Source organism: Hyla sarda, chromosome 6 (assembly GCF_029499605.1).
Source record: "Hyla sarda isolate aHylSar1 chromosome 6, aHylSar1.hap1, whole genome shotgun sequence".
Lineage (NCBI taxonomy): Eukaryota > Metazoa > Chordata > Amphibia > Anura > Hylidae > Hyla > Hyla sarda.
The window spans coordinates 112,267,190-112,290,376 of record NC_079194.1 but is presented as its reverse complement, the minus strand read 5'-3'; the positions used below and the strand labels follow the sequence as shown (position 1 = coordinate 112,290,376).

Here is a 23,187-nt window from a genome sequence, read left to right as displayed (position 1 = left end):
TTGTGCCTGGAAATACCTTAAGGAGATCTGGTAACATACCACCAGCAGGTAGCAAACCTCTTTAACCATCAACAAAAAAGAAAGTTTGAAATTACCTGTAATAAGAAGAAGGACGAGCAGGAGCATCTGGTGTGTCCTGGTCCAGCTCCCGGTAGATTACCTCAGGAAGTTTTGGCGTAGCACCAGTGGTAGAGCTGTGGTGATGGTGATGGTTCGAGTCTTTTCTCTTTTCCTTGTTCTTATGTTTTCCAGATTTAGGCGTTGCTGTGGGAGTCTCATTGTTCTCTTTATTGCTCCCATTCTCGGGGGCCTCCTCAGGAACGTCATCATCTTCTGAAACTACATCCAGATTGTCCAAGATACTTATCCGGTGAACCCTTCCATGCAGCTCAACTTCAACTAACCGTTGGGCCTGGGCATATGTCATCACCTCTCGGGGGGGTGACTGCGATAACTCAGAGTGAGTAGGCGATTGTTTGTTGGCGGAGCGAGGCTGCCGCCCCTTCTTTTTGGATTTTCTGATGGGAGTATGTTGCTGGAGTGGTGGGTTGTCATGGTCATAATGGTAAAGGTGGTATTCTATTCCACTGTAGCTTTTATAGATCCTTCTGCAGGTTTCTACTGGACATTCATAAGGAGGTTTAGTGGCCCTCAAGTTGTGGCAAAATGTCTTGACATCAAAGTCCACACCCATTATGTTACATCTGCAATGAAACATGTAGCATGTCAGTGACAATTAATGGGAAATGCAATTACTTTTTACAGTATGAGTGAATAATCTAGTGATCTTTTACAGGCCAGAAATGTTTATAACCTACAGCAAACAACGTGAGAATGTGCACAGGCAAAATCATTTTATTGTGCAATTCTCACCCACTAAGCCAGATTCTTCATGGTGGATCTAGACTGGCAGATTTAAATTCGTATTTGCCAACAACATCCTATCTATGGCAATTCCCAACCTCTCATGATGGGAGAAACAAAAGCTAAGCATGTTGGTACATTTTCAACCCCTTGTCTACATTCTAAGGCTAGGGCTACAATGCGACTTTTTGTGACGCTACATGATTGACTACCTATTGAATGACAGCTGCAGTCCACAAAATTGGAACTAAGTAAATAGTTAAAACATTTGTAGCAGTCTAAAAAGTTGCAGTGTAGCCCTGGACTAAATAAACCCTAATCCTCTGGAGATAAAGAGTATAGATTCTGCCAAACTGAATGACCATGTTATAGGGATAGGGGAGAAGACAGTAATCCGGTGGATATGCCATAAAGGTCTGGTTTGAAAATAATCTTTTAAAAAGGAGCTGTCTGGGAGTAATAAATTTGTATAAATGGACAAACAATACCCACTTGTTAAATTCCCCAAAGCTCCAGTAGTACCTATCTGTCTTTCTACACCTGCTACAATAATCATGTGACCGTACACCAATGTGACTAGTGCAACCAACTACAGGTTTAAAGGGGTACTCCCATGGAAAAAATTTTTTTATTTAAATCAACTGGTGCCAGAAAGTTAAACAGATTTGTAAATTACTTCTATTTAAAAAATCTTAATCCTTCCAGTAGTTTTTAGGGGCTGTATACTACAGAGGAAATGCTTATCTTTTTTTATTTCTCTGATGTCATGACCACAGTGCTCTCTGCTGACCTCTGCTGTCCATTTTAGGAACTGTCAAGCAGCATATGTTTGCTATGAGGATTTTCTCCTGCTTTGGACAGTTCTTAAAATGGACAGCAGAGATCAGCAGAGAGCACTGTGGTCGTGACATCAGAGAAATCTAAAAAGATAAGCATTTCCTCTGTAGAATACAGCCCCTAAACAGTACTGGAAGGATTAAGATTTGTTAATAGAAGTAATTTACAAATCTGTTTAACTTTCTGGCACCAGTTGATTAAAAAAAATTAAAAAATTAAAAAAAATAAGTTTTCCACGGGAGTACCTTTTTAAGCAGACTGGTGCCACACATGCAACCACTGGTCACATCAACACTGCAGCAAAGTAAACAAAGACCAGCGGGCATTACCAGAGCAGCAGTGGGGAATTTAATAGCAGAGTATTGTTTTGTTGTTTCAGTATATGCCTGGCTGTTAGATGTTTTTTCTTTTTATTAAATCCCTTTTAGGCGTAGATCAGAAGAAAAAAAAGTCACAGATGTAGCAGAGCCAAGCATGTCATCTGACAACCCATTCTAATAAAATATCCTGACAGGCACAGGGATTGTTTGCAGTATTTAATTATGGAGAGGAGCTGGATATACATAATAGGAAAGTTGTTTTAATACAAAGTCGTTGTTTATTTATTTTAATGTATTTGGGAGATTAAAAAAAAAAAAAACACAACAACAATAACAGTGGTTACAAGAGCAGTACAAATTACACAAAAACCTCAGACTTTCACAATCTGTTTTGTCCTGTACACAAAAGATCTATTCAACATACAGGAGCTGTGACTCCTGCCTTTCACACAGACAGCTCCGAATCATTGTCCAAAAACTAATCCGACAGCCAGATTCACTGCATTGGACCCAAACTAATTTTGAAAGGAGTCACTCCGGTTACAACCATATAACCTGATTTTTCATAGGCAACTGGTGTCCAAACATATCAGTGTTTCAAACCAGTGTGCCTCCAGCTGTTGCTCAAAGGCAAGGGAGTTGTAGTTTTGCAACAGCTGGAAGCACCCTGGTTGGAAGACACTGGAATATATGTACTTTAATGTGGAAAGTTGGTGCCTTGTCATGTCTGTCTCTATTCAGTGTAACTTCATATACCCCAGCATTTCACTCCAGACACCCCCCCCCCCCCCCATCCCCATATGCTGACCCCATCCTCCCATCACTGCTGCAGTCTAATTGCAGTTCACCCGCTATCCCTGAGGGGTCACTAAACATTACATCAGTCTCCACCATTCACAAAACTTCAACTTGCTGAATGCGCACGCTGGGAGTTGTAGTTTTAAATCCACTGGGGAGCCACAGGTTGGAAATAGAGATGAGCGAACTTACAGTAAATTCGATTCGTCACCAACTTCTCGGCTCGGCAGTTGATGACTTATCCTGCATAAATTAGTTCAGCTTTCCGGTGGGCTGGAAAAGGTGGATACAGCCCTAGGACCATATCCACCTTTTCCAGCCCACCGGAGCACCTGAAAGCTGAACTCATTTAGGCAGGAAAAGTCATCAACTGCCGAGCCGAGAAGTTTGTGAAGAATCAAATTTACTATAAGTTCGCTCATCTCTAGTTGGAAAGAACGACTGTACATAATACCTATATAACTCAGGTTTTGATCTGTCAACCATGGAGATGTCAGTGATGGGACAGTCAAGTGACATCAATATGGATGATGCGTGAATACAGTGATAAGTGTAAATTACGGGTATTTGGGGAATTTTAAGGATTGACCCTTTATGGAGTTTGTCACCTGCTTTGATATTCACTGCTAGATCTGCTTCCCCCTCAGCCAATGAAAACACACACACATATATATATATTTATATAGCAGACATATCCATAAAATGTGGGTGGGTGCATATATATATATATATATATATATATATATATATAAGTGTTTCTCAACCAGTGTGCCTCCAGCTGTTGCAAAACTACAATTCCCAGAATGCCCGGACAGCCAAAGGCTGTCCGGGCATGCTGGGAGTTGTAGTTTTGCAACAGCAGGAGGCACACTGGTTGGGAAAACACTGATATATATATATATATATAATGGATATGACTGCTCCATCCATGCTGCTCTATAGACAGCCCACATGGAGCCGAGCCTGGCACTTACCCGTCTGTGCCCGCAGTGATTCATCTCTAGGCTGGGTCAGTGCAGCCGTAGTACCCGGGGACAGACAGAAGCTCTACCCCCGCACAGGGCTGCTGGGAGCGGATGAACAGGCCCCAAGCCTGGGCTCCCGGTTTTGGGGTGTGGCTGCTCCCGCGGAAGGGCTCACCAGGCACCAGCTTGTCTCTCCCAGGCCTCCTACACGTTATCCAGGCAGCCAGGGGCCAGTGCTGTGCCCGGGGCCCTCGTTCCGAGCCGCGGGAAAACAATGAAGTCTCCTCAGGGAACAGCGGCCCTAACCGTGTAAACTCACTACCTTCCCAGCACCACGCACTGCAGATTCGCCTCCCTGCCTACCGTCATACACTACAAAGAAAAGAAAAAAAAAATATTCACGAAAAACAACAATTATTTTTCCCGGAGTGAGTTTCGGCAAGTTTTATGTCTAAGATTCGTAACGGGGGATTTTTTTATTTTTTATTTTAACGAATCTGCGGCCGCCAATTCTTTACATGCATCATATTGGCATTGGAGGGGGTGACACGGGGGGAAGTCGGAGGGACGGTGACTCATGTGTAGACTATTGCTTGGATTTCTTGTTTCATTTCGGATTCGTGGCGTCATTTTTGTCGCTGAATGCATTTTAGACGACAGGAGTTTTTCAAGACGATGTTGTGACTAGTTTTGGGGGAAGTTGTACAAGTCATAAAACCCCCCCTGAATCCCCCCTTCATGTAAAAAGTTTATTGGGTTTCCCTCCTAACATAAGAGTTTAGATTAGTGTTTCCCAACCAGGGTGCCTCCAGCTGCTGCAAAACTGAAGCCCCACACCCCCCACCATGCAAAAAGTTTATGGGGTTTCTCTTATAAAATAAGAGTTTAGACCAGTGTTTCCCAACCAGGGTTCCTCCAGCCGTTGCATAACTACAACTCCCAGCATGAGGCTGTCCGGGCATGCTGGCAGTTGTAGTTATGCAACAGCTGGAGTAAGGGTGGGTTCACACCACGTTTTTGCAATACAGTTTTTAATTAGGTTTTTGATTTAAAAAAAAAAAAAAAACGGATTCCTCAAAACCTGACTAAACTGTATCAAAACGTGTACAAAGTTTTATCTGTATACGGTTGAAAACCGTATACAGTTTGAAAAATGATGTCCGGTTGCATCCGTTTTTTAGGAAAAAAAACGTATACGTGTTGAACTTTTCACTCCATTATGAATAAAGTTTCACTAGTTTGATTGAAATTCCAAGAAAAAAAACTGTGCAAAGTCAAAAACCGTATGGTGAAAACTAGAGATGAGCGAACTTACAGTAAATTCGATTCGTCACGAACTTCTCGGCTCGGCAGTTGATGACTTTTCCTGCAAAAATTAGTTCAGCTTTCCAGTGCTCCGGTGGGCTGGAAAAGGTGGATACAGTCCTAGGAGACTCTTTCCTAGGAATGTATCCACCTTTTCCAGCCCACCGGAGCACCTGAAAGCTGAACTCATTTACGCAGGATAAGTCATCAACTGCCGAGCCGAGAAGTTCGTGACGAATCGAATTTACTGTAAATTCGCTCATCTCTAGTGAAAACCGTATGGAACCGTACACACATACAGGTCTGTACGGTTCCCATTGACTCCCATGTTAAAAAAAAGGGAAAAAACAGTGTGGTTTGAAAAACGGAGACACCCGTATACAATATGGTGCATACGGTTTTGAATGGAAAGTCTATGGCCACGGTTTGCTGTACGGTTGTATACTTTTTTTTTTTTTTTTAAACTTATCCAAACACTGTATAGAAAAATCGTGGTGTGAACCCACCCTAAGGAATACTGTAATAGACCACATTCACACATGACAGTCTGGGGCTATGCACCTGCTGTAGAAACCCCATTCATGTGATAGGCTGCTTTTCTACATATTCCATCAAAATGCTGGACATAATAGAACAACATGCTGCGCTATTTTACAGTAAAATTCCTGACACCATGACAGCCGAAAGATCCCATCAAAGTCATTGCTGTCTGTCTCATATTTGTCCAGCATGTAAGACAGGGCTTGACAAATCCCAGGCGCCAGGGCAGAATGGCGACTTAGAATTTGACTTTGGCCCTTAGGTATTTGTCATCCCTTCACATAGCAGCCTCAGATTGTGCCCAACACGGACTGCTTCATTACAGGAGTTGGTGTGTCCATTGAAGCGAGCAACATGCCGCTTCAGGGGACACTCTGCTTGGCGACAGGAGGGAGCTGCATCCCCACTCTGTTGCTGGGGGAGCAGAGGAGGATGCACTGATCAAGCAGCCATCTTCTTGGGCCTTAGCAGGGTCAAAGGTAGTCAGGGCGCTCAATTACCCCCTGGGAGGAAGTTGTGTTCCTTTTGCAATTCTTCCCTTTGAAGGGTCTTCTGACTCAAAACGTACATTGACTTTATGGGATGGATGCAGTAGTATGACACTCACCTGGGAGCCATACCTGGAAGATACCTGCTGCTATCTGTAGCTGATACATGCTGGTGATTACAAACATCGGTGATCACTCCGATGTCTGTCATTTAACTGCTTAAATCACAATATACCTGGTGGTACAGTGATCCAATAACCAAACACCCCCCCAATATAATCTCAAGGTAATCTCAGGGTAAAGACCTGCACCAAGGCCTGTAGAAGGCTTTGGTGCGGGCCATGGTACATCCTGCCTATGACAGGCTGTAGCAATAATATGCCGATCTCTTACATCAATGTAATGCTTATGCATCACATTAAAGGGGTATTCCAGGATTTTTTTTTATTTGACTTTGCTACAGAGGTTGTAAAGTTAGTGTAATTCATAATATAGTGTCTGTACCTGTGTGTGACGGTTTTCGCACAATTCTTCTGTGATTTTCACTCCAATATTTATTTTTAACAGCATACAAAATGACTGTTGTCTCAGATTTCCCAGCTTGCAATGCGGCCGAGACCTGACTCACTAGTCAGCTGATGACAGGGAGCCTGTCTGCTTCAGTGGGTGGAGCGATCGCTTAGTGGGAGAGAGATCAATCTGCAACTAATGCAACAGCTGTAGGCACCCTGATTGAAGGATGCAGCTCATTTATGTTTCAATGGGTGGGGTGGCTGATGTGTGGGAGGGAGGAAAATGGAATTGTGGGATTTGTAGTAAAAAAAAAGAAAAGTCAAACAGGAAATACCAGTTCACAAAAGCTAGCCACGGTGTTATGTAATCTCACAACATAACCATTTAGCCCGAAGACAACGCAGATCCTTCCTAAGCATGTCCTTTACTGTCTGCCAGGTACATACTAAAATCACCTTATGCTGGATAACCCCTTTAATCTATATAAGTGTAATGTCCTGTTATCTGTATTCTGTGAAGCAATACAAAAGGGGAGGTAGCTCTAACCACAAAAGCAGGTTGAAATCTCTATTGTGCCAGATGAGTACTAATGTGTAAGGTCGCGTACCCTATGCGGCATGAAAAACAATTGTATGAGTAAAAGGGTGGAAGCACTTTCCTCGAATCTGGTCTTTTATGTGCTTATGGATGAAAGCATATGTGGATCTTGTATATTGTGTACACAGTTGGGTAAAGAACTAGGATGCAATATAAATTAAACAATTATATATTTATTTATTGGTGTATAATGTCTGACATCTGCCTGCAGGGCCCTTGCAGCAGTGCCAGTAGATATATGATATATAAAATTTATAAACATTTATTAATTAATAAAATCCAAATAAAATAAAACTTGTATAGATAGCTTACAGGGGTACTCCGGTGAAAACCTTTTTTCTTTTAAATCAACTGGTGCCAGAAAGTTAAACAGATTTGTAAATTACTTCTATTAAAAAATCTTAATCCTTCCTGTACTTATTAGCTGCTGAATACTACAGAGGAAATTATTTTCTTTTTGGAATTCTCTCTGATGACATCACGAGCACAGTGCTCTTTGCTGACATCATTATAATAATAATAATAATAATAACTCTTTATTTATTGTTGTCCTTAGTGGGATTTGAACCCAAGTCCCCAGCACTGCAAGGCAGCAGTGCTAACCACTGAGCCACCATGCTGCCCTTAGCATACATCTGCTACGCACGGTTGCTAAAATGGACAGAGATGTCAGCAGAGAGCACTGTGCTCGTGATGTCATCAGTGTTCCAAAAAGAAAGGAATTCCCTCTGTAGCATTCAGCAGCTAATAAGTACTGGAAGGATTAAGATTTTTTAATAGAAGTAATTTACAAATATGTTTAACTTTCTGGCACCAGTTGATTTAAAAGAAAAAAGGTTTTCACTGGAGTACCCCTTTAAAGAAAGGCCGTATAGTGCAATCTTGATAATAGACAGCCGTTGTGAGTGTGATATTATACACTCTGTAGTTCAGTGGGTAGGGTCCGTGAATTATGTAATCCATGTGGCTCAGAGAGATTTGAATGGCTTATGCAGTAGTTGTTAGAATGTACAATGATTAGTGGTTGCAGGACAGTGTTGCTCACCTGTCCTGAGGTTGTCCCACGGTGCTCTCACTACTTACCCGCTGCGGCTTCCGAACCGAACGCCTGGTCGCTTCCTGGAGTGGCAAGTCGTCAGGGCTGGTGAGCCAGGGGAGGGAGAGGTCTGCTTGCTGGCGTAGTGATGTAATGTTTCATGCGCTGCGCACACCGGGAGGCTGTGAAGTGCTGGGGCTGTTTGCAGATTGCTGTATACAGTGGGTTTTGTGGCTATTGCCCGGCGGTGATCGGTCCGAATTCAGCTGTGATGTCGATGTTGTTCTGTGATGGCTATTAGACCTGTACTCTGACCATGTTGGTCACTATGTCTGTCAGTGCACATATCCTGAGTTTTAACCATGCTTATCTGTCCTGTTTGATATATAGATTTTAGCCTGCTTTGTTTGCGTACTTTGGTTTTAGTATTCTTGTATTCGTTCTACATTTGCTTTGTTTTGCCTTAGTCTGTATTCACACTGTGCATTTTGTCAGTCCTGTTTTGACCTTGTTTGATCCTGCAACTCCTAGGATAGAATCCTGTTCTGAGCCTTGGGCTTATCTGTCTATCTAGGAGTGACTGAGTCTTGTGTCTGTACCCGTGTTTGCTTGTATTTAGTATTGATGTTCCTCCATGCTTGGAGTGGGGTGTCCAGTGTGTTCCTTGGTCTAAGTCCAGTGTGAACAGTGCTCTTGATTTCCTGACCCGTTTAGTGTTTAGTGACATTCAGTTAAAAGGGGTACTCTGGTGGAAAACAATTTTTTGTAAATCAACTGGTGCCAGAAAGGTAAACAGATGTGTAAATTAAGAAAAAATAGGGAAAAGGCCAGCAAGTGGAAGCATAAAAAACTTGACTTTATTTAGGAATCCTCCATAAAAAACCTTCAGGTGGCAGACAAACATGAGCTATGAGTAAGGATCAATAGATCGGAAACACATCAGCTACTGCTTGGGACCCTTTCTATATGTGCTATTTTTGTATTTTTTTACATGTCCATGTTTGTCTGCCACCTGAAGGTTTTTTATGGAGGATTCCTAAATAAAGTCAAGTTTTTTATGCTTCCACTTGCTGGCCTTTTTCCTATTCTTTCTTGATGTCTGGAGGTAGCCGTACAAGTCCCAGGTGAGCTGAGATTTTTTCTATTAGATGTGTAAATTACTTCTATTAAAAAATATTTATCCTTCCAGTACTTCTCAGCTGCTGTATGCTCCACAGGAAGTTCTTTTCTTTTTAAATATCGTTTCTGTCTGAACACAGTGCTCTCTGCTGACACCTCTGTCCATTTCAGGAACCCTACGGAGCAGGATAGGTTTGCTATGGGGATTTCCTCTTGCTCTGGACAGTTCCTGACACGGACAGAGGTGTCAGCAGAGAGCACTGTGGTCAGACAGAAAAGATATTCAAAAAGAAAAGAACTTCCTCTGGAGCATACAGCAGCTGATAAGTACTGGAAGGATTAAGATTTTAAATAGAAGTAATTTACAAATCTGATTAACTTTCTGGTACCAGTTGATTTAAAAAAAAAAAAAATTCCACTGGAGTACCCCTGGTTTTGTCTGCTGTAAACTTATCCTCATATCTAGTCTTGTTCATATTATCATATCTTCCATTAATCTTGATTCCGGTTTCTGAACTGTATGTTAGTATGCTTTATCCTGCCTTGTTTGTATTTATATATCTGTTTGTTGGTTATTATATTCCTATTATGTTCCTGACTTGTTTCCCCGACAGTTCTGTTTGTTTTGCTGACTTTGACGCCCATGCACTTTAGTGCAAGGAAGGGTGCGACTCCAAGTTGTCAATCCATCAGTTAGGGCGGATGGGCAAGTAGGCAGGTTATTGGGGACACCTTTAGGGCTCACTACTCCCTTCTCCCTGCCCCCTTCCTTTCATGACAATAATTGATTTTTATCTCATAATAGGCCCCTAGGGGGACAAAATATATATATTTTTTTCCAAATACAAAAAACAAAACAAAAAAACATTACTGTGATATAAATGATCAAATTATTGATCCCACACAGTCAATAGTGTCAGAATTGAGTCAGAATTGCTGATCTTTGGTCACAACCCAGAATTTTTTAAATAAAATGTGATCAAAAAGTAAAAACTTACAAAATTGGTACTGGTTAAAACTACAGCTCCAAAACGCAAAAATATGTGTATACTGAATTATTTATTGTGTGACCAATTCTCGATTAAAAATTCCGCTGCGGAATTTCAGGTTTTTTTTTCTGCTTGGAATTTGCGCAGAATTGATACGGAATTCTGTGCAGAGTTCCGCAAGGAAATATAGGAGAAAACTGTAATTTTTTTTTTTTTTTTTTTACCTCCACCAATTAGAATTGGCGTTGGGCTGAAAAAAAAATGTCATTGATTTCTATTGTGAGAAAGACGCGGATTCCGCATGAAGAAAGAACATGTTTATTCTTCATGCTGAACGGAATTCAGCGTCAGAATTCCGCTTGCAGAAATTCGTCAGTGTGAACTGAGGAGTGGAAATACAGTTAAACTCTATTGGTTTTTTCACTGCTGACTGAAATGGAGAGGAATAAGCGAGCGTAATTACTCGTGTAAATTCCTCTCCAATTCCTCAGTATGAACTTACCCTAAATGAGCATCAGTCCTGAAAGTCAGCGTGTAAGATGTGTCAAATGTGAAGGTTGGCCTTGTGTTAACCACTCCTTGAATAGGATGTCATGTTATTTGTCTCTTCTCCTTCAAGAGCCGTCAGACCTCAGCTTTCTCACAGGCTGCCTTCTATTAACATATATGAAGAGGGCTGAAAAAACTAATAAAAATCGATTAGTTGGTCTGCCCACCTACCTGCACTATGAATGTGGGCAGGCAGAACCATTAATGACCCAGGGATTGGGACTGGAGCCTGCTCTATACCCAGAGGCACCCTGCTTCACAGCTGAAGGCCAGCGCAGGCAATTTCCACTATCTGCTATTAACCATTCAAAGTTAACAGCGGCATCTAAATGGCTATTACAAGTGTCATGGGTGGTAAAGTGGTCTGGTTCTGCTGTCTGCTACTATTAAAAGAGCTGCCTATGGCAGGCTCTATCAATAAAGTGCAGATTCCATGGATATGTACTGAATTGATCTGTATGAGCATTGAACCCATTGCTTATACATGTTTTCTAGGGGACTAAAAAAGGGTGTACAAATTTAAAAAAATGTAAAAAAAAAAAAAATTGTTTTAAAATATAAATTAACCCCTTACCAAAATTTTTAATCACCCCCTTTTCACATTTAAAAAAAATGTAAACAACCCATAAAAACATTTTTGGTATCACCGAGTGTGGAATCCACCTCATATCGTCCTTTGCACTAACTTTCCTCTGCACCTGCCTGCTGGACAATTGGCAGGATGTCCTAGCCAATCTCTGCACCCGCAGAGTACAACGATCGGAAGATGCACCAGAAGTCCCATAGTCTTGCGTTCAAATAATTTTTTTAGGATTTTCAAAATACAAAACAAAAACATAACAGTATATAATTATAAAAACAAAATTCTACATGTGAGGCATTCCTGCATGCACCACACGGAAACATAAACAAATAGTTAGTTTAATTAACTACAGTCGGGAAACTGTAATACATTTTTGGTTTTGGCTTCATTTTAGGCAAGAGCGGTGGAGCGACGGCATTGATGGTGGAATCTTCGATATCATGAAGGTAACTCTTTAAACTAACTGAAATATTGTTTACCCCCAAAGTAAACCAAAACAAACTATAAATAAATATTCCTTATGATCGACAAGGACAGATATTAATTCATAGTCTTGCATGGGACTTCATACCAAAGCTTCAAGCCTTTCAAATGGAGGTGGGTTAGGGTTGATTTAACTGTACTATATTTTAGTTGACATATAAGAAAAGTCTCATCGAAATATCTCAAGCCATTTGGAAGTTATGCTGGAACATACATATATACTTACATAGACAGAAGAAAAGGATAACTCCAACTCTGTGTAGATCAATGTGCCATCTTTATTCACTGGGTGCTACATGGATCACAGGTAAAACAGGATGTGACGCGTTTCGGCCAGGTGCTGGCCTTACTCATACAATGAATCCACTGAGGGAATCGTATTTGTAGACATGGGGGGGGGGGGGGGACTCGGATACCAAACAGGTGTAACCACAGCTGTGTGAAAATCACGGGCCTCTCCATGTCCACTTACATCAGTATACAGAATATAGTACTAGTTATATATTGACTATCACAAGGACATGGTAGAAACATTTCAATCGATATATAATCATACATGTAAATATAGACTGTAAGCAATAAAACAAAAACAGAAGAATACTACTAAAAACTGAAATTATCCAATTTTATTATATAGTATCAGATAGTGTATAAATCTAAGTAAGAAATGTAGCACTAGGATCACTATAGAAATAGAGGATAAAAACGAAAGTAATAAAAATGCCATATATATCAAACAGACAAATAGGTGTAGGTATGCAAGTTCACAGAAATGTGTTATATAATTGTGTTAGATATAAATCGTAATATTTAAATATATGTAAAGAACAAGCATATCATAGACACCTCAAGTTGTATTGAAAAAGAAAGAAAACAGACTAGGAGTATGTAATGGACTGCAAAATGGCTGCCAACGCCCAAGGAAACATACCCCAAGGAAAATGGGACCTATTGTAGTCTGAACAGAGACCAAGATACTCGTCTCCATATATATAACCCGACAACAGACACATAATTACGGTATCTCTGTATAAGAGATGTTTAAAAAGAGACTAGTCTGTTGTTAAATAAAATATATGGGAAAAGATTTGTATACAGATCTAAAAGAAAGAAAAATATCTAAAATAAGCAATTGTATTTATCTGTATAGTTTATTTAATGTTATCTCTGTCATGAAAGAAAATAGGCTTGAAATATTGTCATATGTTGTATGTATTAGGAACAAAAGCTGAATAAAGCACTTAACAGACGTTTAGTAATGGAGAATAACATCTTGTCTCATATTGAGACCTCTAGGAAATCTGGTATCCAATTTAAGGATCCAGAATATCTCACGGTCCATTAATTTGCGTCTGTGATTGCCTCCTCTTAGGGGACATGATACCCTCTCTATCCCCTGTAATCGGATGGTAGAAGTGTCTCCTCTATGGCACTCGGCTATGTGTTTACTATATACTTACATACATACACACATTAAACTACTGATCATTAATACTGATAATTAATTATTTTTTTTATCCGATTTTGAAAATAATTTATAGTTGTAGCCCCCACCCCAATCCCCTACGGTCTCAAAAAGGGGGGTCCAATGCATGCGTGAATATATATGTTTCTATCTATCTATCCTCAGTCTCTATCTATCTATCTATCTATCTATCTATCTATCTATATATATATATATATATATATATATATAAAACTCAATGGCCCTCATTTACTAAGAGTGTTGTGTAGGTTCCTTTGTGGGTTTTAATTCCCTACAATTTATTTTCCACGGTATTTACTAAGGTTTCCCTACATTTCCCACTTTCCCTACATTTAACTTTTTTTTTTTTACACATGTTCTGATCTGTAGCATTTTCCTCAGCTCAAATCCACCACATTTTATGTGGAATCCTTAGTAAATATGTTGGGTTTTTGTGAAAATGTTGCGAACACGCCCCTTTTCGGAGACCATGCCCCCTTTTACCGGCGGCCATGCACTCTTTTTGGGTTTTCTTAGCAAAATGGAGAGTAAGTCGATGTTTTTTCAATTCTGCCGCAAAATCTGGCACAGACAGAATTTCTGGCGCAATGCGACAGAATCTGGCGCACAACCCAACAAAACATGTCAGGTTTGCAATAATAAATGAGGGCCAATGTGTGTGTGTGTGTGTGTGTGTGTGTGTGTGTATGTATGTGTGTATGTATATATGTTCCACAAAAACATCCAAATGGCTAAAGATATTAACATGAAACTTAGCACACATGTTACTTATATGTCAACAACAAACATAGGATAGGTAATTTAACCCTTACTCACCCCAATTTGCCAGGGTCAGGGTTTTTGTTTAAAGTCCCATACAAGTCTATGGGAAATATATGTTACTGCATAACTTCCAAACGGCTGAAGATATTTCGATAATACTTGGTCACATGTTACTTATATGTCCACTTAAAATATAGGATAGTTAATTTAACCCTTAACTACCCCCATTTGGGAGGGTCAGGGTTTTTGTTTAAAGTCCCAAATCAATGGGAAATGTATGTTCTCACATAACTTCCGTACGGCTGGAGATATTTCAATACCTGGTACACAAATTACAGGTCGGGATATGAGGACGGGATGGGAGGTCGAGATAGGAGGTCTAGATAGGAGGTCAAGATAGGAGGACGGGATGGTCGGGATAGGAGGTCGGGATAGGAGGTCGAGATGGGAGGTCGAGTTAGGAGGTCGGGATATGAGGACAGGAAAGGAGGTGGAGATAGGAGGTCGGGATAGGAGGTCGGGATAGGAGGACAGGATAGGAGGACTTGATAGGAGGTCGGGATAGGAGGATGGGATAGGAGGACAAGATAGGAGGTCGGGAAAGGAGGTCGGGAAAGGAGGTCGGGATAGGAGGATGGGATAGGAAGACTGCAATAAAAAGCACAGAACAGGATGCGCCCCGTAGTGTGATATCTCAGGGCATACAGGTAATGCAACGTGTGAATTTGCGCTTACCAGAGGTGGTTGTACTGCGTCCAAGTACATCCATGGATAGGGGTATGGATAATATAGAGTTCCAGCAGCCGCTCCACCTTTCATAGAGAAAGATCCAGCACAAAATTCCTCCAAAGTCAAGAAGGCGCTTGAAACCAAGGTAAAAGGTAAACTTCTACTTTATTCCCATAATGCAATGCGTTTCGCGGAAGTTCCGCTTCATCAGGCATCTTGCCTTCAGTCAAGCATGATGGTGGTAGTGTCATAGTCTAGTCCTGCATGAGTGCTGCTGGCATTAGGGAGCTTTTGTTAATTGAGGGAACCATTAGAAACTGGGCCGCAGGGCAGTATTCCAACACAATAACAACCCCAAACACACCTACAAGATGACCTCTGCCTTGCTAAAAACTATGAGGGGTGTACTCACTTATGTGGCATACTGGATCTCCGTCAATGTTTAGAAAGCTCTGTCTAGAAAACAGCCATTTAGAGTAATACAGTAAGTAGAAGGCATAGAAGAGGGATATGCAGCTGGAGTTTCTGTGTCACTATCATGTTGTGACAACAGTGGAGGAGCAGCGCATGGAAGACTCAAAACTCACACCACAACCTCCACACACGAGGAAGAGCCCCTTTCAATTGAACATTGGAGTCATATCTTGGTAATAGAATTAAGAAAAACAGGCACCATAGAGTAGTAACGTTGAGATCCTGTAGTGAGATAACTATATAAATTGGTTTGCTCACCCTGGGTTGTTGTGCAAATTCATACACAACAATGATGTAGGCATAGAATAGTGATGGGTCGTCTGCTGCCCTCCGGTAAGTATATGGCAAGATTAGGAAATGGCTTCAAAGGAACCCGGCTCCACGGCGCTGACAGACCACAACAGGTGAACGGTAAAAGGAGTTTATTTGACCAGAATGCAACGCGTTTCGCTGCGCATGCGCAGCTTCCTCAGGCATTGCAAATGGAACATACAGCAGGTTTAAATAGGCAAAAAAGTTAACCCATAAAATGACAAAAGAACAGGAGGTATCCACCCCCTATATATTTTTTCATTATTGACACATGCTACGAACGCCGGGGATGCCAAGGGCAGAAGCCACGGTGAATCGCAGCATGTGATCTCACAAAAGATGTAAAAAAACAAAATACAACATTGCACAGCTTAACTTACAATATTCAGTAATTATCGGCCCGTGTTGCGGGTTGCCGCGGGAAACGCAATACCAGCAGATCCCACGACGAACCGCAACATACGGTTCACAAATAACAAGATTAGTATAAAAAGATGCATATCAAATTTTCCATATATTTTAAAAAAATATACAATACTTAATATCTTGGTAATGTCTATTTCATGTTGTAGGGACTTCATGGACACACAAATCATGAAGGTGTCCCAGTTCTCCAAGTCTAAAGTCTTGATAAATGTATGCAGGTAAACAGATAAGAAGCCAACACTGTTGGTGGTGATGTAAGGTAAGTATGATAATCCACAATGTTAATAGATAAGAATCAAATCCCATATCGTGTCTTTCATTGCTGGGAGGAATAACTGTCAGATACAAATTAAGGAATGACAAGCGGTGGAGCAGGAGATGGGAGGCGAAGAGCACACTCAATTACAGCAATCAGAGAGATGGTGCGGGGAGATTGCGGGCAGTGCTGTTTGCAAAATTCCTCTGGGACATTGTTATACCAAGATGTTCAGTAAAATAATTGCTGTATAACAGGATTTTCTTTCTGCACTCGGTTTTCCATATATTCATTTATTACTAGATCCGAAACACTTAAATAACCACTCTGGGCAAACTGTGCCTCTTCAAAAGCCATAAGGCTCACATCCTTCCGGAGAATATGTTCCTATGAATGAAATATGGCTGTGATACAAGGCTGATCGCCCAATTAGATCCCCATAAACAGGGCCCCTAAACTGCAGGAAAAATGGGAATATTCATTTTGCCCTGCTACAATGCCTCTATTATAGATCCAGTCACAATGCTATAAATAATAAATAAATAATAACATTACAGAATAATCGCATGTTATTTACAGTCCGTTAGCCACATGGGGGACCTCCCTTATATAGGGGGGATGTTTTCCGACTCTGACGTTAGCTTTATTTTCCATGCTTCTCTGCTGACATCCTTCTCTAGTCACCCACTCTGGATTTAGTCTTCCCTCTGCATATAATTATAATAGTAATAATAATATTTTTTTAATGAATATAGTGCCAACAAATTCTGCAGCGCTGTACAGAGATTGTCCTAACTCAGTCCCAAATAAGGCTCACAATATAAATTACAAACTGACATCATGTTAATCGATATCAGGTTGGCACTTCAGGCTTGATCTGCAGCTCCAGTCTCTGTGTGGATTCTTCCTTGTTTGGCCCCTGGCCGAGGCAGTGCTGCCCAGACAGAAAGCCACTTGACTTTGGAATGGGATGGGTATGGGGTCAAGCTGGAAGTTGGGGTACCACAGCCTTGTCATGGCACAAGGGGTTCCCACAGGTGCGCTCTGTCCCTATAGAGCTGCAGCAGGTCTGGTGAAGGTTTACACAGGATAACTTGAATAACCAGTCTCTTCTTTTTTACTTTTCTCATCCTACAGCTTGTAGGCACAATAGTAATTCCAGATTTTAACAATCAAGTACAACTCACAGCTTTTAAAGGGCAACTGGCATGTTTTAATGTTTTTACCGGGTGAAAATTGGTCCTGCTGTTCAGGAGATATTCATCTTGTTGCCCGTATGGTAATTTCTGCTTAACTGTACTGGAGGCGGCTGCTGCTTAATGTACAATGAGGAACAGAGTCACAGCAGTCAGCACCAAAACCCCATCTGAAACCCCTGTCAATGTGAACAGTCACTAGGCGGATGGAGGCACAAAACAGCACACTTCACGTGTCACTCTTCCTCACAGGTACTGGGGTGCCAAACAGCCCTGGAGTTTAGATATCCATACAGTAATGTGAATAAGAGAATAAATGGGACACACTCACCAGATTCTCCAGCAGAAAAACTTCTTTTATTTTCTCAGTGCAGATTTACAAGTGCATATCACAGATGGGACAAACAGGAACGCTGTGTGCCAGCTCATTACTGGGTGACAGCTCTGGCTGGCTCTTGAGAATTTGGTGAGTGCTGCCCGTTTATTCTCTTATTCAAGTTGCTGAATGTACAATGCTTTCTCCTGCCTGCTCCAGTGATAACCCTGCCCCCTTTGGCTGATAACTCCACCCCCTTCATACATATTCCTACCCTCTTCCTCAGCATGTCCATGAAGGGGCAAAGTAATGGGCTGAAGGGGGCAGGTATTACTGGAGTGGGTGGGAGAAAGCACAGCACATACAGCAGACACCACCTCCAGTGGAGTTAAGAAAAAAAATACCATATTAGCAACAAGATGAATATCTCCTAAAGGGCTGCACCAATTTTTACCCAGTAAGGGTGCGTTCACTCCGTCTGTCCCCGTTTTTTTAATACCCGTTTTGTTTCCTTTTTTGCAGGCTGTAAACGGATTCAAAACGGTTTTTAAAAAATCCCATTCATGTCAATGGGATTTTTTTTACAATCCGTTTGCACCCGTCTGCACTCATTTCTATTTTTTTTTACGACAGAAAAAATGGCACATGCGGTATTTTTTCTTCCGTCCAAAAAGCGGAAGAAAAAACGGGGACAGTAAATTTAACATTGAAGTCTGTGGAAAACGGATGAGCCTTTAATGTCATCAGTTTGCATCCATTTTTTCAATCCAATTTTTGATCCGCTTTTAATTTTGAGCATGCTCAGAACAAAAAAAAATCATTTTTTGGGTTTATTAACTGAACAAAATGGATACAAACGGATAACATCCGTTTGCATCCGTTATTGTCTGTTTTTTTAAGTCCGTTTTTAAATTTGACGGGAGGAGAACGGAACGGGTCTAGACGGCCGTGTGACGGCATCCTAAGAAGCGTTAGAAACAGGGTCACCTGCACTATCTTCCTATATATTAATATTAGTGTGGATGACCCTGCTGTCAATTTCCCTTTAAGGCCAGAGCAAGGGTTCTTAATGTTATTAGGCTGTCCCCTTAGTTTTTTCTTCTTACATTTAGGCAACTAAATCACAGTACTTACAGTGTTCAGGCTGCTCATCGGTTGACTCCCAGCAGATACTTCAGATTTTTGTGGTTCTAGTGATACTCTACAGTGCCCATCTGCAGGGTGTAGGCAAAAAGTTATAGACATTTTCATGGTCCAGGTCCGGCCTGAAGTCTCAACAGGTCCTACAATGCGTCAAGATATAGTGCACAACCTATTCTTGTTGACTGTGAAGACAAATGTGGACATCTTGATCACTGGAAAACTGCATGGATTATGATGCATGATAATATAAGCCCTTAGGACTGCCTTGGTATTCCTGGCAGTATTTGTTGGGCTGAGGTTCCATGAAACCCCAAATCTGCCTAAATCTTCCTCTCCTTCATAGGATATCCCCTCTGCTTAACAGGGAATTGGTTGACTGAGCAGGGTCCTCCTACCTTAGGGCTTTCTATCCTCATGGGCATGCTCTGACCATGTTACAAAATAGCCACTAGGTTGCAGCAAAATACACAATATACCTTACATGTGAGCTATACATAGACCTTGTAAATAACAGACTGTAAAATAGGCATATAGCATAATTCAATAGTAGAAAAGTGCAGTATGTGCGAGCAATCTGCGGACAGCAGATAAGCAGAGGGCAGGGGCGCAGGGTTGATCGGTTTCGCGCGGCTGAGCGCGCTTCCACGAGTGGACACACGGCGTCTCCTCTGGCGCATGAGCCAGATATCTCAGGAACACCAGAAGGGTTTCCGTGGTAACATGTAAACAGTTACCATCATTAAACAACAAATACATAGGGGGAGATTTATCAAAACCTGTACAGAGGAAAAGTTGCCCATAGCAACCAATCAGATCGCTTCTTTCATTTTTCACAGACCTTGTTAAGAATGAAAGAAGCGATCTGATTGGTTGCTATGGGCAACTGGGCAACTTTGCCTGTCCACAGGTTTTGATAAAGCTCCCCCATAGAGTGTAAGTGCGAACAAATCAAAATAGATATGTAATCAACATTAACAAAAAAGTGCAGAACATTACAAAAACGGGGCAAGCTCCTTGCGATCGTTTAAACCAAGCATTCCTGTGGCGTCAAGTTTAACAATCCATTTGGCTCCCCTCTGTAAAAGGATGACATGTAGGTCACCGCCGTGAAGGGGTGCGTTCACAGAGTGCTGCAATCCCCTCTGTGTTATTCTCTCACATGGGCAATTAACCTAGGAGCACCAGATCCAGTCCGCATGGAGCGAAAATGCTCCCGAATGCGGACATGGAGCTGTCTATTGGTTTTGCCCACGTAAAAGAAACCACACGACAAAACAGGGCGTACACAACAAAAGCAGTGTGGCAAGTAATGAGGTGATTAACTGTGTGTGTATGGCTGCCAAATTTCACGTGTCAACATGCTGCCTTGTAAGGACAAAAGGAGCAGGTTCTGCAGTGGTAATTACCTTCAGGCTGCGGAGGTCCTACCTCATCCAGAGTCAGAAACCCAAGAGCGAGGAGCGATCAAGATGGCGCAGCTCCCTTATATGGGCAGGGGCTGGCCGGTTTGGATTGGTCCAATCAGCTGTCACTCACCGTTACATTGCATTGTGGGTGATCACATGTCACGAGAACCACCAAAGGTCCTTCAGCAAACCATAGAGTTCTGAACTAAGTCACATACTTATTTACATAAATATTAACTAACTATGGGGTGACGAGGGGCTAGCTAAGGTAGAGGACCACCACAGTTCCTAGGGACTCTGTCTTTGGGGACCTCACCACAAGGTAACGTATGAAATACGGTACCGGGAAACCACACTCAGAACCCCACTTCTAAAACTCTCAGCTCACTTTGTTCCTTTCTTAGAGTACAATGTGAACAAGGCCTTATTTCCACTTGTAGAGCAGAAAAACTGTTACCCACTACCCCAAAACATGCCAGGTGGTACTTTTTGCCTAAGGTTCACAATTCGCAGAGCCGACCCCCTGGTCACCCAATCATGGCGGGGATCGGCTCTGCGACTGAACTTTTGTCTCAATACATGGAATGGTTACTTAAACCCCTTCTTCCATCTACTCCCACATACATAAAAGACACAGGTGACCTTTTGCGACATTTGGAGGATTTTGGTTGGCAGAACAATTTCAAACTTGCTTCCATAGACATTGAGAGCCTGTACACTCGCATCCCTCATGATGCGGGTGTACAGGCTATCTGTGAGGTCCTCCTCGAGACTGCTAAGACTCCTCACTTTACTCATTTTGTTTGTAATTCCTTGCGTTTTATTCTATCCCATAATGAGTTCAGGGACGGCGAGGACTGGTATAAGCAGTTGACGTGCACTGCCATGGGCATGCCAGTCTCCTGCACTTATGCTAAACTCTTCCTTGCCGCCCTTGAACGACATAACGTCTCCTCTCCCACTAATCCCTTCATGAAACATATAAAACTGTTTTTACATTTCGTTGATGATATTTTGGTGGTTTGGGATGGCAAAGAGGTGGATTTTCTAATTTTGTTTCTTTTATGAACACCTCCAATAAGGAGAATATGTACATTACTTACGTGTTTGGAGGTCAGAAGCTCGACTTCCTAGATGTGAAGATGAGGGTCAATGACGACAGGTTGGTTACTGTGGGTTACCGAAAACCTACTGCTCACAATGCACTTCTCCATTTTTCTACCTCCCACCCACCACACGTAAAGACGGGCATCCCAAACTCCCAACTACTTTGTTTAAAAAGGATAAATAGTGACCAAAGAGTATTTGAACAACAAGCCAGTGATTTATGTTCTCGTTTAAAACAACGAGGTTACCCTAGTGCCATCAATAACAACGGTCTTGAACGAGTGAAAACCATTGATTGAGCAGTTTTACTTAAACCTAAACCTCTAAATTGCTCCTAGGTCACACTATTTACCTTCTCTCTGAATAACACCAACTTAAAGGGGTACTCCGGTGGTTAATTTTTTTTTGACTATATAGCATCTTCTTTGTAAGTTGTGTTTTTTTGCAATATACATGTGTTATATGTTTTGGCAGCATGTGTGTGTTTTGCTTACCTGTTTGTTGGGCAGGAAGTTCTGTAGTTCAGAGTGTTTTCTTTTACTGTTGTCCACAGCGGCCATGTTCTGAGTCTGCTGTGGATAAGATGTGATAGCTTTTTTCCCTCTGTCTGCATGAGAGAAATAAGCCACGCCCCCTCACCCCCCCCCCCCCTCCCGAAGCCTGAGTACACAGCTCCTCACCTCCCCTCCCCCTGCTCTGTCTTCTAAGGACACAGATCTGCATGAGAAGCCTGAGTACACAGCTCCTCACCTCCCCTCCCCCTGCTCTGTCTTCTAAGGACACAGGTCTGCATGAGAAGCCAGAGCACACAGCTCCTCACCTCCCCTCTCCCTTCTCTGTCTTCTGAGGACTCAGGTCTGCACAGGAGAAGGAACACAGAGAAGATAAGTGTTATCTGAAGGGGAGGATGACAAGGTGCACGGACTGGGGATGTATGGACTGCAGGGGAATAAATCTCATACTGGGGATGATCTCTATATGTGAAGGGGGAGGGGGGGGGGGGGGGGCTCCTGAATGACACAGGAATCCCTTTTATGTATGTGTATGCTAGTGTTTACAAACCAGTGTGCCTCCAGCTGTTGTAAAACTACAACTCCCAGCATGCCCTGACAGACTTTGGGCATGCTGGGAATTGTAGATTTGCAACAGCTGGAGGCACACTGGTTGGGAAACACTGTTCTAGCCTATTCAGCATACACATCATGTTACACCAGTGTTTCCCAACCAGTGTGCCTCCAGCTGTTGCAAAACTACAACTCCTAGCATGCCCAAAGGCTGTCAGGGCATGCTGGGAGTTGTAGTTTTGCAACACCTGGAGGCACCCTGGTTGGGAAACACTGGTGTATGCCCTACAGAGGTGTGGTGAACTACAACCTCCAGGAGACTACAGAGGCAGCATGCTGGTGTTATACTGAAGACTCTTGAATGACACATGCTGGGAGTTGTAGTCCCTTTTGTGTGTATGACAGTGTATCCCAACCAGGGCTGATTTATATTAGTGTGCTGTGTATAAGGGGCCAACCCGGGAAAATAGTAGGTTGGGTAAGGGGCGGAACAAAAAAAAAAAAAAAAAGGGAGCTGCCCCAAA

The 23,187-nt window shown here is 42.0% G+C and overlaps 1 protein-coding gene and 1 long non-coding RNA gene across 5 annotated transcripts in view; one reads left to right on the top strand and one right to left on the bottom strand.

The window, feature by feature from the left end:
- The window catches only part of BRPF1 (bromodomain and PHD finger containing 1), a 50,838-nt gene extending 46,644 nt beyond the window's left edge, over positions 1-4,194 (bottom strand). For 2 of the 4 annotated variants that reach the window (XM_056524695.1, XM_056524694.1), the window contains exons 1-2: positions 3,794-4,194; positions 96-704 (exon numbers count right to left, since the gene is read on the bottom strand). In XM_056524695.1, the coding sequence (XP_056380670.1) occupies positions 96-694 (599 nt within the window). In that variant the 5' untranslated portion in view covers positions 695-704; positions 3,794-4,194. The remainder of the gene's footprint in view (positions 1-95; positions 705-3,793) is intronic. The other 2 variants (XM_056524693.1, XM_056524697.1) reach the window with 2 other exon arrangements.
- Positions 4,195-6,956: 2,762 nt separating this feature from the next.
- The window catches only part of LOC130275958 (uncharacterized), a 77,191-nt gene continuing 60,960 nt past the window's right edge, over positions 6,957-23,187 (top strand). The window contains exons 1-2 of the long non-coding RNA XR_008844968.1: positions 6,957-7,068; positions 11,898-11,949. This is a non-coding gene — a long non-coding RNA (uncharacterized LOC130275958). The remainder of the gene's footprint in view (positions 7,069-11,897; positions 11,950-23,187) is intronic.